The 13,626-nt window shown below is 36.5% G+C and overlaps 1 protein-coding gene across 1 annotated transcript in view; it reads left to right on the forward strand.

The window, feature by feature from the left end:
* KCNH7 (potassium voltage-gated channel subfamily H member 7) overlaps positions 1-13,626 on the forward strand; it is a 616,229-nt gene that overhangs the window by 377,833 nt on the left and 224,770 nt on the right. Inside the window, exon 3 of the mRNA XM_066279538.1 lies at positions 648-803. Within this exon, the coding sequence (XP_066135635.1) occupies positions 648-803 (156 nt within the window). The remainder of the gene's footprint in view (positions 1-647; positions 804-13,626) is intronic.

Below are 13,626 nucleotides of genomic sequence, written 5' to 3' on the forward strand. Positions count from 1 at the left end.
AAGGAAAAGAATCAAAGATGTACAAATTCATAATGTGAAGACTTTACATATACATGTATTTTTATTGTAATAAAAGCATCTGCACTGAGAAAAGAATAAAAATATTTTTTACCTAATTACAATGATCATTTAAGATAGAAATTTTTATATGGCTTTATTAAAATTTTAATATTATTAATACTTCAAAATTTTGGCATATTCTTGGGCCCTGGCTGGTTGGCTCAGTGGTAGAGCGTTAGCCTGGCGTGTAGAAGTCCTGGGTTCGATTCCCGACCAGGGCACACAGGAGAGGCGCCCTCTGCTTCTCCGCCCCTCCCCCTCTCCTTCCTCTCTGTCTCTCTTCCCCTCCCGCAGCGAGGCTCCATTGGAGCAAAGATGGCCCTGGCGCTGGAGATGGCTCCTTGGCCTCTGCCCCAGGCGCTGGAGTGGCTCTGGTCGCAACAGAGCAACGCCCCGGAGGGGCAGAGCATCGCCCCCTGGTGGGCAGAGCATTGCCCCCTGATGGGCGTGCCGGGTGGATCCCGGTTGGGCGCATGAGGGAGTCTGTCTGACTGTCTCTCTCCGTTTCCAGCTTCGGAAGGATGCGAGAAAAAAAAAATTTTTTTTTGGCATATTCTTAACCTAGCACTCATCTTTTATTTTCTCAGGGTCCACATTCGTTTGCAACACTCACATAATTCCAGTGAAAAACCAAGAGGGCGTGGCTATGATGTTCATCATTAATTTTGAATATGTGACAGATGAGGAAAATGCTGCTTCCCCAGAGAGAGTAAACCCAATATTACCAGTCAAAAGTGTCAATCGTAAGTAAAAGTAACCCGTACATAATGTTCCTGATATTCTGCCAATGTAATAATTTTAATACATTCTTCATTTACATATTTCAGTTCTCAAAATATTCATATTTTAAGTAAAGTAATCTTCTATGATAAAAGTTATAGCTTATGCTACACTCTGGTGTCTTCTAGAATCAATCAGCTGCTCTCAAAGCCATTTGACTTGTATATATCATAGGGAATTTAACCAGTTCCTCACTGATTTCACTTTGTTACAAATAATGCCAGTATGAATTGTGAATATGTATTTTCATACCTGTAAATGTATACTTTTGGACAAAAGTATCTTCAGGGTAGGTTCTACAAGTGGGATTTTTGGGTCAAAGTGCATATACATATGTAATTTTTTAAATGTATATGCATGTAAACTCTCCTCCTTATGGTTTGAACGATTTTACATTATCATAAGCAACATATTAGACCTTTTCCCCACAGCACTGCTAACAGAGTGAGTCAGTCTTCTTGATTTTTGTCATTATACTAATAAGTAGTATTTCAATTAGTTTTCATTTACATTTCTTTTATTATGAGTGAGATTCATATATTTAAACACTATAAACATTTCTTTTCCTGTCAACTGTCCATTTCTTGTATACACTTTCAATTGCTTTTCTTGTTGTTCTTTCAAATTTTAGAATAAGTTGCAAATGACTTCAGCAAAGGAATGATCTTTTATCTCTTTCCTTATTTTTTGTCATACAATGGCTTTTATTGTAATATGGCTAAATATATCAACCTTTTTCCTTGATGATTTTGAAATCTTGAATTATATCAGAAAAGTTTTAACCATTCCAAGGCTGTACCTAAACTCATTTTTAATCTAAAACGTGTATGCTTTTATATTTTAGGATCATAAATATATGATGCAGTTAATTTTAGCTTGGTTCTTAAGGTATAAATTTAATTTATCATTTTATCAATCAATGGCTATATACTTTTTTATTGATTAGAAAGTCTATTTTTTTACTAGTAATTTAAGATGCCACCTTTATCACATACTAAACTTCTTTCAGTCTTTTTTTTTTTTTTTTTTTTTTTTTTTTAGCGAGAGAGATACAGACAAGCAGACAGACAGAAAGGGAGAGAGATGAGAAGCATCAATTCCTGGTTGCAGCATTTTAGTTGTTCGTTGATTGCTTTCTCATATGTGCCTTGACTGGGGACTCCAGCTGAGGCAGTTACCCCTTTTCCCTTATACTAATTATAAGGCAGTGACCTCTGGGCTCAAGCCAAAGACCATGAGGTTATACTTATGATCCCATATTCAATCCAGCCACCTCGTGGTTTCAAACCTGGTGTTTCAGGTCTATCCACTGTGCAACTGCCTGGTCAAGTTTAAGTGTATTTCTCAACTTTATTCTGTTCTGTTGTTTTATTTATCTTTAAGAGTCACCATTTTAAAATAAACAGTTAATATCTGATATGAAATGGCTTTTTTGATACTAATTTTTAGAGGTTTAGAGTTATTTCTTGCTTAACATTTTATATGAACTTTAAAAACAAATTATCTAGGTAGATAAAGATCCCTTTGATATAGATACTAAATTCATATTAATTTTATAAATTAATTTTAAGTCTATGCTGTTGAGTCATTCTGTACAAAATTGTATATTGTATTATATTTTAATTTTTAAGTCAAAGTTTTGTGTTTTATAGTTGTCTTTTTAAATTTTCTTTATTGTTTAGTATGCTACTTGGCATTTAACTTATTTGTTGTTGCTGCTATTAGAGATAGGATCTTCTCTTTCATATTTTTTAAGCTACTGATTTTTTTTGAGTAGGCTGATATTATATCCTATTTTCAGTGAAATTTCGTTTAGTTTCCAATGACTTATAAATTGACTCTCATGAGTTTTTTAAGTATCTTACATCAAATAGAGATTTTTTTACAGTTTCTTTTCCAATTCTTATACATCTAATAGTTTTGTCTTGTCTAATTGTACTAGCTAATACCTCCATCATATCAATAAAAAGAAGTTGTTTATTCCTAATATTTGTGTACATGTCACCAGTGTTCCTAGTTAATTGAAATGATGGCATATAGGCTGAGATATGTATGTGTTCATACTTTTAAGAAAGATTCCACTGACTTATATTTATTAAGAATAAGGGTTGAAATTTGAAAATTGACTTTCAGCATCTATAGAAATGAGTACATTATTCTAGGTTTTTTTATTTTCATGGTAAATTTTATTAATAGATTTTATTATTATGAAACTACCTTACATTTCTGGAAGGAACCAATAAAATGTGATATATTTTATTTTGCAATATTCTGTAGGATTAATTTATCTAATCTAATTTATCTAAATCTAATTTGGAATTTTTGCTTCAATATTTATTAGGGATTCTATCCTTTTTCTGTGTGTATGTGAAATTTCATCAGGTATTGGCATCAATGTTATAATTCCTTCAAAAAACAATATGAGTTTTTGTTTTTTCTATTTTCTATGCCACAGAACTATTTAAATAGTTTGGGTATTAGCTTTAAAAGTTAAGTGCGATGCCTCTGCAAAATGATGTAGGCCTGGGACTTTCTGTGGAGTAGCTTTTTGACAAAATTTTTCTTTTCTTCAGTGATTGGTCTAGTCATCAGTTTTGTTAAATTTTATTTCCTAAAATAAATTTATTTCCAAAACTTATTTATTTTATGAAGACTTTATAATTTTATTTTCATAAAATGATGCAAAGTACTGTAGTCTATGATATTTTTAAGATTTTTTATGCTCTTATAGTTATTTCTTTTGTGACTTCTATCAGTTCTTCTATTTTTTGTTATCTTCATCTAAAAGTTGTTTTTTTGCTTTTGACAGAGACAGAAAAAGGGGCAGATAAGGACAAAGTATCAATTCCTTGTTGCTGCACCTTAGCTGTTCATTGATTGCTTTCTCATATGTGTCTTGACTGGGTGGCTATAGCAGAGTGAGTGACACCTTTCTCAAGCCAGTAACCTTGGGCTTCAAGCCAGCAACTTTTGGGCTCAAGCCAGCAACCATGGAGTAATGTCTATGATCCCACAGTCAAGCCAGAGACCCCACCCTCAAGCTCGTGAGCCCATGCTCAAGCCAGATGAGCCCACGCTCAAGCCAGCAATCTCAGGGTTTCTAACTTGTGTCCTCTGTGTCCCAGTCCGATGCTCTATCCACTGTACCACTGCCTGGTCAGGTTAAAAGTTTTGATTAGTGTTTTTCTTTCCAAGAAGCTAAACTTTTGGGGGGTGGGAGGGGGGATGTGGAGAGGTAATAGAAACAGAGAGAGACAGATAAGGACAGACAAGCAGGAAGGGAGAGAGATGAGAAGCATCAATTCTTTGTTGCAGCACCTTAGTTGTTCATTGATTACTTTCTCATATGTGCTTGACCTGAGGGCTACAACAGAACAAGTGAACCTTTGTTCAAGCCAGCAACCTTGGGCCTTAAGCCAGCTACCTTTGGGCTCCAGCCAGTGACCATGGTGTCATGGCTATTATCCCACATTCAAGCCAGTGACCCTGCGCTCAAGCTGGTGAGCTCTTGCTGTAGCCAGCAACCTTGGGGTTATGAACCTGGGTCCTCTGCATCCCAGTTTGATGCTCTATCCACTGCTCTACTGCCTGGTCAGGCAAGGAACTAATTTTAATGGTTTATGAATTCTGTTAGTTTTCAAACTTATAAAATTTCCTTTTATTTGTATTAATTTATTTTTTAACAGCTTTTTATCAACTTTCTTTGTTGCCCCTTTTTTATTGCATTGACTTATTTTTATTCTTTTATTTAAGGTTTTATATTTTTCTCTAAGCACTGTGTAACCTGTACCCTATGAATTCAGATATGAGGTATTTTTATCTTTTTTCAAGAAAATATTCAAATTTTTTTTTTATTTTTTATTTTTTAATTCAAGAATTGTTGTGTTCAGAGAGTTTTAAATTTTCTAGTAGGAAAGGTATTTTTAAAATATTATTTTGTTAGTAACTTCTGGTTTTATCATCAAACTGTTTGCATTACTGTTTTCCCATGTATACAATGCACCCTTTTTCGAAAAATTTGGGGGTCTAAAAACTGGGTGTATCTTATACAGTGGTTGTAGATCTTTTTATTTGCATTTCCCGCTTTTTTGCGGGAATGAATTTTCTGATGAATGAAACTTGAGTTCAATAACTTTATGTAATACTTTTTTTTTCAAATTTCAGGCACCAAAATTAAGGTGCGTCTTATATATGGAATCATCTTATACATGGGGAAATACATTATTTCTCTTGTAGTTTACTAAGGTTTGTCTGGTGGTTTATGATCAATTTTCGAGTTATCCATGTGAAATTGAAAAGAAGGTTATATTCAAGAATATTAGGTTACAAAAGTTTATAGATATTTTTAGAACTCTACTTTATTATTGCTGTTTAAATCTATATACTTACTTATATTTTTCTTTATATATGTCTTAGCAAAGAAGTGTATTTAAGTCTTTTGTTAGGGTATTTCTCTCTATTTTTTCTTGTGTATCTTCAAATTTTTGTATTATGAATATTGCTCTGTGTTACTTTTTTCATAGATATTTCCATCCTATTTCAAAGATATTAATATAAACCTTGCAGATTAACCTGTAACACTCTAACATATCTTTTTTTTTAGCAATTTTCTACCTACATTCTACTGTATCTTAAATAATGACGAGGATTTTTTTTTATATTGTTGTTATTTCTTTAAACCAGGGGTAGTCAACCTTTTTATACCTACCGCCCACTTTTGTATCTCTGTTAGTAGTAAAATTTTCTAACTGCCCAACGGTTCCACAGTAACGGTGATTTATAAAGTAGGGAAGTAACTTGACTTTAAAAAATTTATGAAGCAGAGTTACAGCAAGTTAAAGCATATAATAATAATTACTTACCCAAGTACTTTATGTCAGATTTTCACTAAGTTTGGCAGAATAAATCTTTATAAAACAACTTACTATAGTTAAATCTATCTTTTTATTTATACTTTGGTTGCTCCGCTACCACCCACCATGAAAGCTGAAACGCTCACTAGTGAGCAGAAGGGACCAGGTTGACTACTACTGCTTAAAACATCATTTAGTCTTTCTTTGTTTTAGTTGTGTCTTTCTAATATATTGTTTAATTAGGTTTTTCTTTTTTGTTAAAAGAAAAACAATAGTTTAAAATTTTTATAATTATAATAAATATTTACATTTATTGATATAACTAATACGTGTTGTCTTAATACTAACATGTTCTATGTTAAATATACTCTCTTAAAGAATTTTATTCTATGGTATTTTCTTTGTTCTTTTTTTACTCAGTGTATTTTGCTTGTTTTATCCTGTTTTATTTTTATTTTATTTTTTAGCAACATTTTTATTTTTTCTGATGGTAATAGCTTTATAAGAAAATTTTATATGATGGCCTTAATCACTCCTGCTTTCCCTTAATGTGTTTTCATTCCTTAATATGTACAAGAATAAAATTAGCTTGTAATTCTTTTCCTCCCATCTCCTCCATGCAAACTTAGGCTATAACATGATCTTATCACTTATCTTTGCACTCTTAAGTATGCCTAGTCTTTTACCATTCAGTTTGCCAGTTTAAATTATATCATTTGACTGCTGCCTATTACCAACAAGACAGTCAATGAGCGTATGTTATTTTTTTTTCTTTATCCTTCTACCCTTATGTTTCATTGTGGTGTTTTTAGCTTGTCAAGTTTGTAATGTTTACATACTTCTCGCTTTTGTTATGGTTTTAAATTGCTAATGAAATGTATTCAGTGCTCAACATTAGTCTTTTTGCAAATGTTTCTCCAAGTATAATGTTTTGAATAAAGTTTATTCTATTCAGGAAATGTTCATGGGTAAAATATTGTCAGAGTTCTTTCATATTCAGCAATATATTCTGCAGCTTTAACACTTGAAATAGCAGAAGATATATTTGGCTCACACTTTATTGCCTTGTTAACTTTATAAATATTGTTCTACTCTTTCTTGCATCAGATGTTGCTGATGTAAAGTCTGATATCAACCTACTTGACTGTCCTTTGTAATTTTTATATATTACTCAAAGTTCCAGAAAATTTTAGAAATAAACTAATAATAAGAGACTTTAATACTCTTCTTTCAAACCAAGAGAGACTTTTAAAGTCTAAAATTGTTATTAGGGTAGTATGGATTTAACTATTCTAAGTCATATTTCCCAGATACAATGTATAAATTCAATTCATCTTTATTTGAAGAAATTTTGTTATAATTTTAAATATTTACATTATTTCTTTTTGTTTGTTTTTTCTTCTTCAGGGACCCAGTTAATATATGTATGTGTTGGACCTTTTTTGCCCATCTTTTATATCTATCACTTTCTCTCTGATCGTTTTTTTAATTTTTTTCTTTTTTCTATTGTTTCTTTCATTTTCAACTCTGGGGTTTTTTTTGGGGGGGATAGCTTATAATGTGATCTTAAATTTTTAAATGATTTTTGTATTTTTCTTTTCTGAATTAATGACAATTTTTTAGTCCTTGTTTGCAGATATTGTTTGTCCAGTTTTTATTGTATTTATGAATTCCCAATTTGTAATCTTGCTTCATTTCTTCAGTTGATGATTTAAATAATTTTAAATTTATTTTTGTATATTAGGTATATCTGCTTTATAACTAGAGTTTTAACATACTTTTCTCCACAAATTATGTTTTGTTCCCACTTTCAGTTTTTTTCATATGATATCTTTGTACAAATATCAGAGTTTACTTGTTTATATCTATTTATGTAAGACTTCCCTGGAATACTGTTAACAAGATATCTGTTTAGGGGCAAAAAAAAGGGGGAGGAGGTCTTATTTAAGTGGCTCTCTTAGTTTTTTAGTTCAGAGGCTAATTTAGATATTGCAAGGAGTATTAACGTTTTGTTTTGTTTTGTTATTTGGTTTTTGTTTTTTTGCTTGTTCTCTAAAGTGTATGTCACTGCCTATCTTTTTCTTTATCTTCTGAGTCTTCTATGTCCTCTTATGTCAATAAAGGGACCTTAATTCAGATGATTCCTTGTTTACCTCTCTCCAGGGAATAGTTCTGCCTTTGAAGTTTCCTATATCTCTCCAAGAAGTAGTGCTTTTTGGCTGATATCTGGAGTCCTGTGAACTTTTCAAGCCACTTTCTGTTGTCTCTCTAGTAAACCTGTCCTCTATCTTTCAGATCCCAAAACTGCTCCAAGCATTCCTTCCTTAGAGGGCAGCCCTCTTATTCTGAGGGTAAACCTTACTTCATGTGTATGCCCAGGGGTCGCCATCATGGCCATTCACATGCAGATTCTCGTTGAATTTGAGTAGATGGTAAAGAAATGACAGAGTTGGAGGATGGTTCGCCATTCTATTTATTGGTGTCTCACCAAGACAAGCAAGCCACAAGAAAAGCCAAGGCAAAAGCAGGTTTTCTGCTTTTCCCATAGTGGACAAGGGATCAGAGAGGCCTCTGCAATGCTGATAGCAGGACAAAGAGAGGAGAGCCTTTGGTCTGCTTCATTTTATAGTGTAGAAAATGAAAGACTTTAAGCCAATATCTAAATAAGGAAGTCTCTGATACAAAGCCACTTATCTGAGGTATAAATGGGATTCCTCATAAGAATGCACAACCCCCTATCATGGTGTGAGGAAAAGCTAGTTTTGAGAAGACCTTAGTATTAGAGAGGAGGAAAGGTTTAGTCTTAAAACTAAGCCTTAGGCCAGGGGTCCCCAAACTACGGCCCGCGGGCCACATGCAGCCCCCTGAGACCATTTATCCGGCCCGCCACACTTCCAGAAGGGGCACCTCTTTCATTGGTGGTCAGTGAAAGGAGTAAAATATGGTGTCACTCATGTACAGTACTACTTCCGGCGACGTGGGACATATGCATCACGGCTCCGGAAGTGCGTCCTATCACTTGTTAGGGCTAGCAGTGACAAATATGGATCTGGACATTGACCATCTCACTAGCCAAAAGCAGGACCATAGTTCCCATTGAAATACTGGTCAGTTTGTTGATTTAAATTTACTTGTTATTTATTTTAAATATTGTATTTGTTCCCGTTTTGTTTTTTTACTTTAAAATAAGATATGTGCAGTGTGCATGGGGATTTGTTCATAGTTGTGTTTTTTTTTATAGTCCGGCCCTCCAACGGTCTGAGGGACAGTGAACTGGCCCCCTGTGTAAAAAGTTTGGGGACCCCTGCCTTAGGCTATAATGACTTTGCCAGCTTATAGCCTGTTTTCCACACCCAAAATGAGCAAACATATACATCATATTTACAAACTTATTTGACCAACCTTCCACCCCTTTTGCTCACTTTACAATCTAAACCACAGGTATCTTCCAAGATGGTCACTGTGTGGGGAGTGGAGTACATTGCATAAACAGAAACAGTACAAACTACAGCAATAGAATTAACAAATCAAAAACTATCGGTGGAATGAGAGAGCTGTCAGCGGTACCAAGAGAGGCAAATTCTTTCCCTCTGGCAGAATACAGGCCAGAGTTTTGTTTGCAGACAGCACAGTAGCTGATACCAGAGGCTGCCCTGAGCAGGCATACCAAACCTTATTGGCCAATGTACCAGCATCTGCTGGTTTTATATGTAGTAAAATAGGAGAACTCATTATTGGCCATACAGAAATTACTAAGATGCCTTTCATAATGCTGTTCCCCTGAGCACTCAAGGAATAACACACTTATACCTTAGGTGGCCAGGTGCTGGTTGCCTAAGGAGTTAACTGGAGGTCCACTTCTAGCCCTTTTCCCCATGGTGCCAACAAGGCCACCCATCTCAGACGGGAAGGCCTGTATTGTCCAGGGCCAAGTACATGGAAGCCATTGTACTTTAAGAAGGGCTGCTGGGGCAAGCAAGAGCACGTTGCCCTGCTATCCAAAACCTGGCTTGAGTAAAATGTCCTTGGTGCGTATCTGCAACTGATTGGGGGCAGCTGCCCGATGCAGAAGGGCTTCCACTGGAGCTGGGCTTCCCCGTCGAGGTTGCTCATTCAAAATCCGGAGTACTGTCCATAAGCGGCGTGTCCATCCAGTAAGGGAGCTGGTGCCCCCTCCTGTCACAGTCCCTGCTTTAAGAGTCCATTATACCACTCAATGATAACAGCAGCCTGGGGAGGTAGGGAACATGGCACTTCCAGTCCACCACCAGCTCTTGAGATCATTGCCTCACCATTGAACCAGTGAAGTGGGTACCATTGTCACTTTCAAGGACCAGTGGTCACCCATATGCAGCACTCAGGCAGTCCAGAGCCTGTATGACTGCCTTCTGTTCAGGATTATGGATGGGGGTTAGCAGCAAACTGACTGGTGGCAGTTATCTACACAGATGACTACATACTGGTACCCATCTAACTTTGGTAAGGGTCCAATGATGTCTATTTGCCATCATGTCAGTGGAACATGACCTCTCTGGATCTGTCCAGATTACATCAGTGGTCTCCAAGGGTGCTCCTTGGAACATACTGCACATTGCTCACAGGCTGCAAGTACCTCTGCATAGAACACAGGCAAATTTCATGTCTTAACCATAGCCTGCATAGTTTTCTGTCCCACATGGAGTAGGTGCTGGTGGAGCCACTGTGCCACATCACCTACAAGTGCAGTCTCCAACCAAGCACCCTTGCCAATGTATCTGCCTCATCATTCCCAGGATGGGCTAAAAAGGCATGCCCCATGACATGATATACTGTCACCAGCTTCTGGTGTCCTATTTTCCATAAGTCCTGCCACATGGCCTGACCCCATAGTGGATGGTGCATTATTACCATCCACTGGTTAGTGTGCCAAGTAGCAATCCAAAGGGTCAGTCCACAATAGAAAGCCCAGCTGTCAGGGCAGATCACCAGAGGTGAAGGTTCATTATGGGCAACTAGCCAAACAGCTCTTAATTCTGCCCATTGGCTGCTTTGGCCTATACCTGTGCCTATCCAAATAGTCTCAATGGCCAGATGGAAGGCTATAACCGTCCACTTGGCAGGTTGGCTTCTGCTGGAACCATCAGTATACCAGGCATCCTCGGGGATGGGCGACCACCCCTCCTGGTAGGGACTGACCTCAGGTTCTGCCTCCTGAGCCCCCACTGCACCTGATTCTAAAGTCGCATAGGTGACTGGACCCAAGACTTCCTGCAGTTCTGCCCTCAACAGGCTGGTGCTAAGAGCACAGTATTGTTGCAGGTAGCCACCCCACTTGGCCAGGGTGGACATTTGGGCCATACCACTACGTGGTTTAGTTGCCCAATCTCTCACCCATCCTGCAATAGTGTATATTGTCTTGACTATAACTGGTGTTATGGCTATAATACTCTCAGTGGCCAGGAGGGCAGCATACACAGCTGCCAACTGCTTCTCCACTAATGCGTAACAGACTTCAGTACCTTTCCACAATTGGGACCAAAACCCAATAGGTTGCCTTAAGCACTGTGTTCGTTGCCACAGGCCCCATTCAAACCCCTCTGAGGTTACATGAACATCTAGCTCACAGGGCCTGGCAGGATCAAACACATTCAAGGCCTGTGCCACCTTGACAGCTCTCTTAGCTGCTGCAAATGAACCTTGCGCCTGCTGAGTCCAATCCCAAAGAACCCCCTTCTGAATAAGGTTGTACTAGGGGTGCAGTAACTGAGCCAAATGCCCCAACAAACCTAAGAATTCCTGTAACTGTTTTATAGTAGGCACGGGGTATGCTTGGATCTTAATATAGCTACATCAGGAGTAACTTTTGTCTTACTAGACCAGACATCTCCCAAGAATTTAACAGACAACCCAGGTCCTTGTAATTTGTTCTCGTTGACTGCCCAGCCACATGCTTTCAAATGGGATAGCAATTATTTTCAAAGCATTACAAAGGCCCATTATTTACAGCCAGTATTTTGGGTTTAGATTATACCTTTCTATCATTACTCACTCTAAATTTCCCTTTACTTACTGTCCGTTTTTGAAATGTTGATTGTTAGATCTAGCAGAAAAGTAAAAGAGAGAGAAATTATGTTGGTAAATTCTGACACTGTACAGTATCTATCTATTTTGTATTATGTCTAATCTTTAGTGAACTCCTGCTGATATTTTCTTCAACTATAATTAGTATATTTAGTATAACTGTATAAAATAATGCTGTTGGCTATTTCCAACATTGTTGTTTCAAAAGTGGCCACTACAACACACAAACAAAAAAGAAATTTTAAAAATTTAAATATTGAAACATCTTTTTTGGAGCAACAGTTTACCTTCAAAATACTTAACGTATTACATAAATAAGGAATATGTATGTGTGTTTGTGCCCCAAGTGGTGAGATTGAAATGAGAATAACGAGGAAAAGACAGCTGGCCTGACCTCTCGTGGCACAGTGGATAAAGCATCCACCTGAAAAGCTGAGATCACTGGTTCCAAGCCCTGGCCTTGCCTGGTCAATGCAATGGAATTGATGCTTCTTGCTCCCCCACTTCTCTCTCTCTCTCTCTCTCTCTCTCTCTCTTTCCCTCTCTTTCTCCTCTCTAAAAGGATTTTTTTACAAAAAAAGGACAGCTGAGAAGATGTGGGTTTCTGTACATTTAAATACCTTTTCTGAATTGTATACAAAATAAAGAAAAAAATGTGAAGTGACAACAGAAAAAACACAAATGGGCTGGCTACCAGTTGGCTCAGTGGTAGAGCATTGGCCCTGCCTGTGGATGTCCTGGATTCAATTCCCAACCAGTGCACACAGGAGAAAGCACACATCCTCCCCCCTCTCACTTCTCACTTTCTCTCTCTTTTCGTCCCCTCCTGCAGCCATGGCTCGATTAGAGCGAGTTGGCCACAGGCACTGAGGATGGCTCCATGGCCTCCATCTCAGGTGCTAAAAAAATTGCTCCAGTTGCAACTGAGCAAGGGGCCCCAGATAGACAGAGAATTGATTGCCCCTACTGGGCTTGTTGGGTGGATTCAGGTCGGGGAAGATGCAGGAGTCTGTCTCTGCTTCCCCTCCTCTCACTAAATGAAAAAAAAAAAAAAAAAAGAAAGAAGAAATACAAATTAAAAAGAAGTGAAGTATCAAATTAAGACTATAAAGTGTAAGAAACTGAGTTAAATACACATTAGAAAAAGTAGATTATAAAAAGGTCTATGAAAAATGGAGCTGAATAAGGTCTTGAAATCTAGAATATTGTTTTACGTTGAGTAAAGTTGTGGATAATTTCTCAGTACAAATATTTAGTTTCAGGGTTAAGAAATCTACACAAGAAAACTGAACAGCTGTCTCTAAGAACTAATGTTTCACAAACTTTTTCTTTGTCAATAATATAGGACCAGCCACATATAGATAACTTATGATCCTTGGAATAAAGCAAGAACAGGACACAGTATTATTTTGATAAGGGATATCTATCAAATTGATAAATACTGCTCAATTGGGTCAAATTGTTATATAATAAATACAAATACCAAGTAAAAGATATAATTAGATTTCTTTATTTTATTGATGGCTTCTGTAAAAACTCTACAACTTACAAAATGAAAATGGTACAGACTAGAAAAGAAAATTGTAGTTTTTCTACCAACTAAAAGGAGGTCGTATCTAAAGGAAATAATAGTAATGGGAAAATGTTCTCTCTCTTTTTTGTTCTAATATATCTGGTACTATGAAATATTTGCACAATATTGAAGATAGCCAAATTATGTGTTCTAGTTTATACAGTTTTAATTTCAATGTTAATTTGTGTCAAGTTTAAGAAAGTGTTGCTTTTATTATTTTAGATGAAATATTTTTTAAGTTTTATTTTAAGTTACTTACCAATATATTTGAGTTTTATATTTTTATCTTTTTTATAGCAG

This window comes from Saccopteryx bilineata, chromosome 5, assembly GCF_036850765.1.
Source record: "Saccopteryx bilineata isolate mSacBil1 chromosome 5, mSacBil1_pri_phased_curated, whole genome shotgun sequence".
Lineage (NCBI taxonomy): Eukaryota > Metazoa > Chordata > Mammalia > Chiroptera > Emballonuridae > Saccopteryx > Saccopteryx bilineata.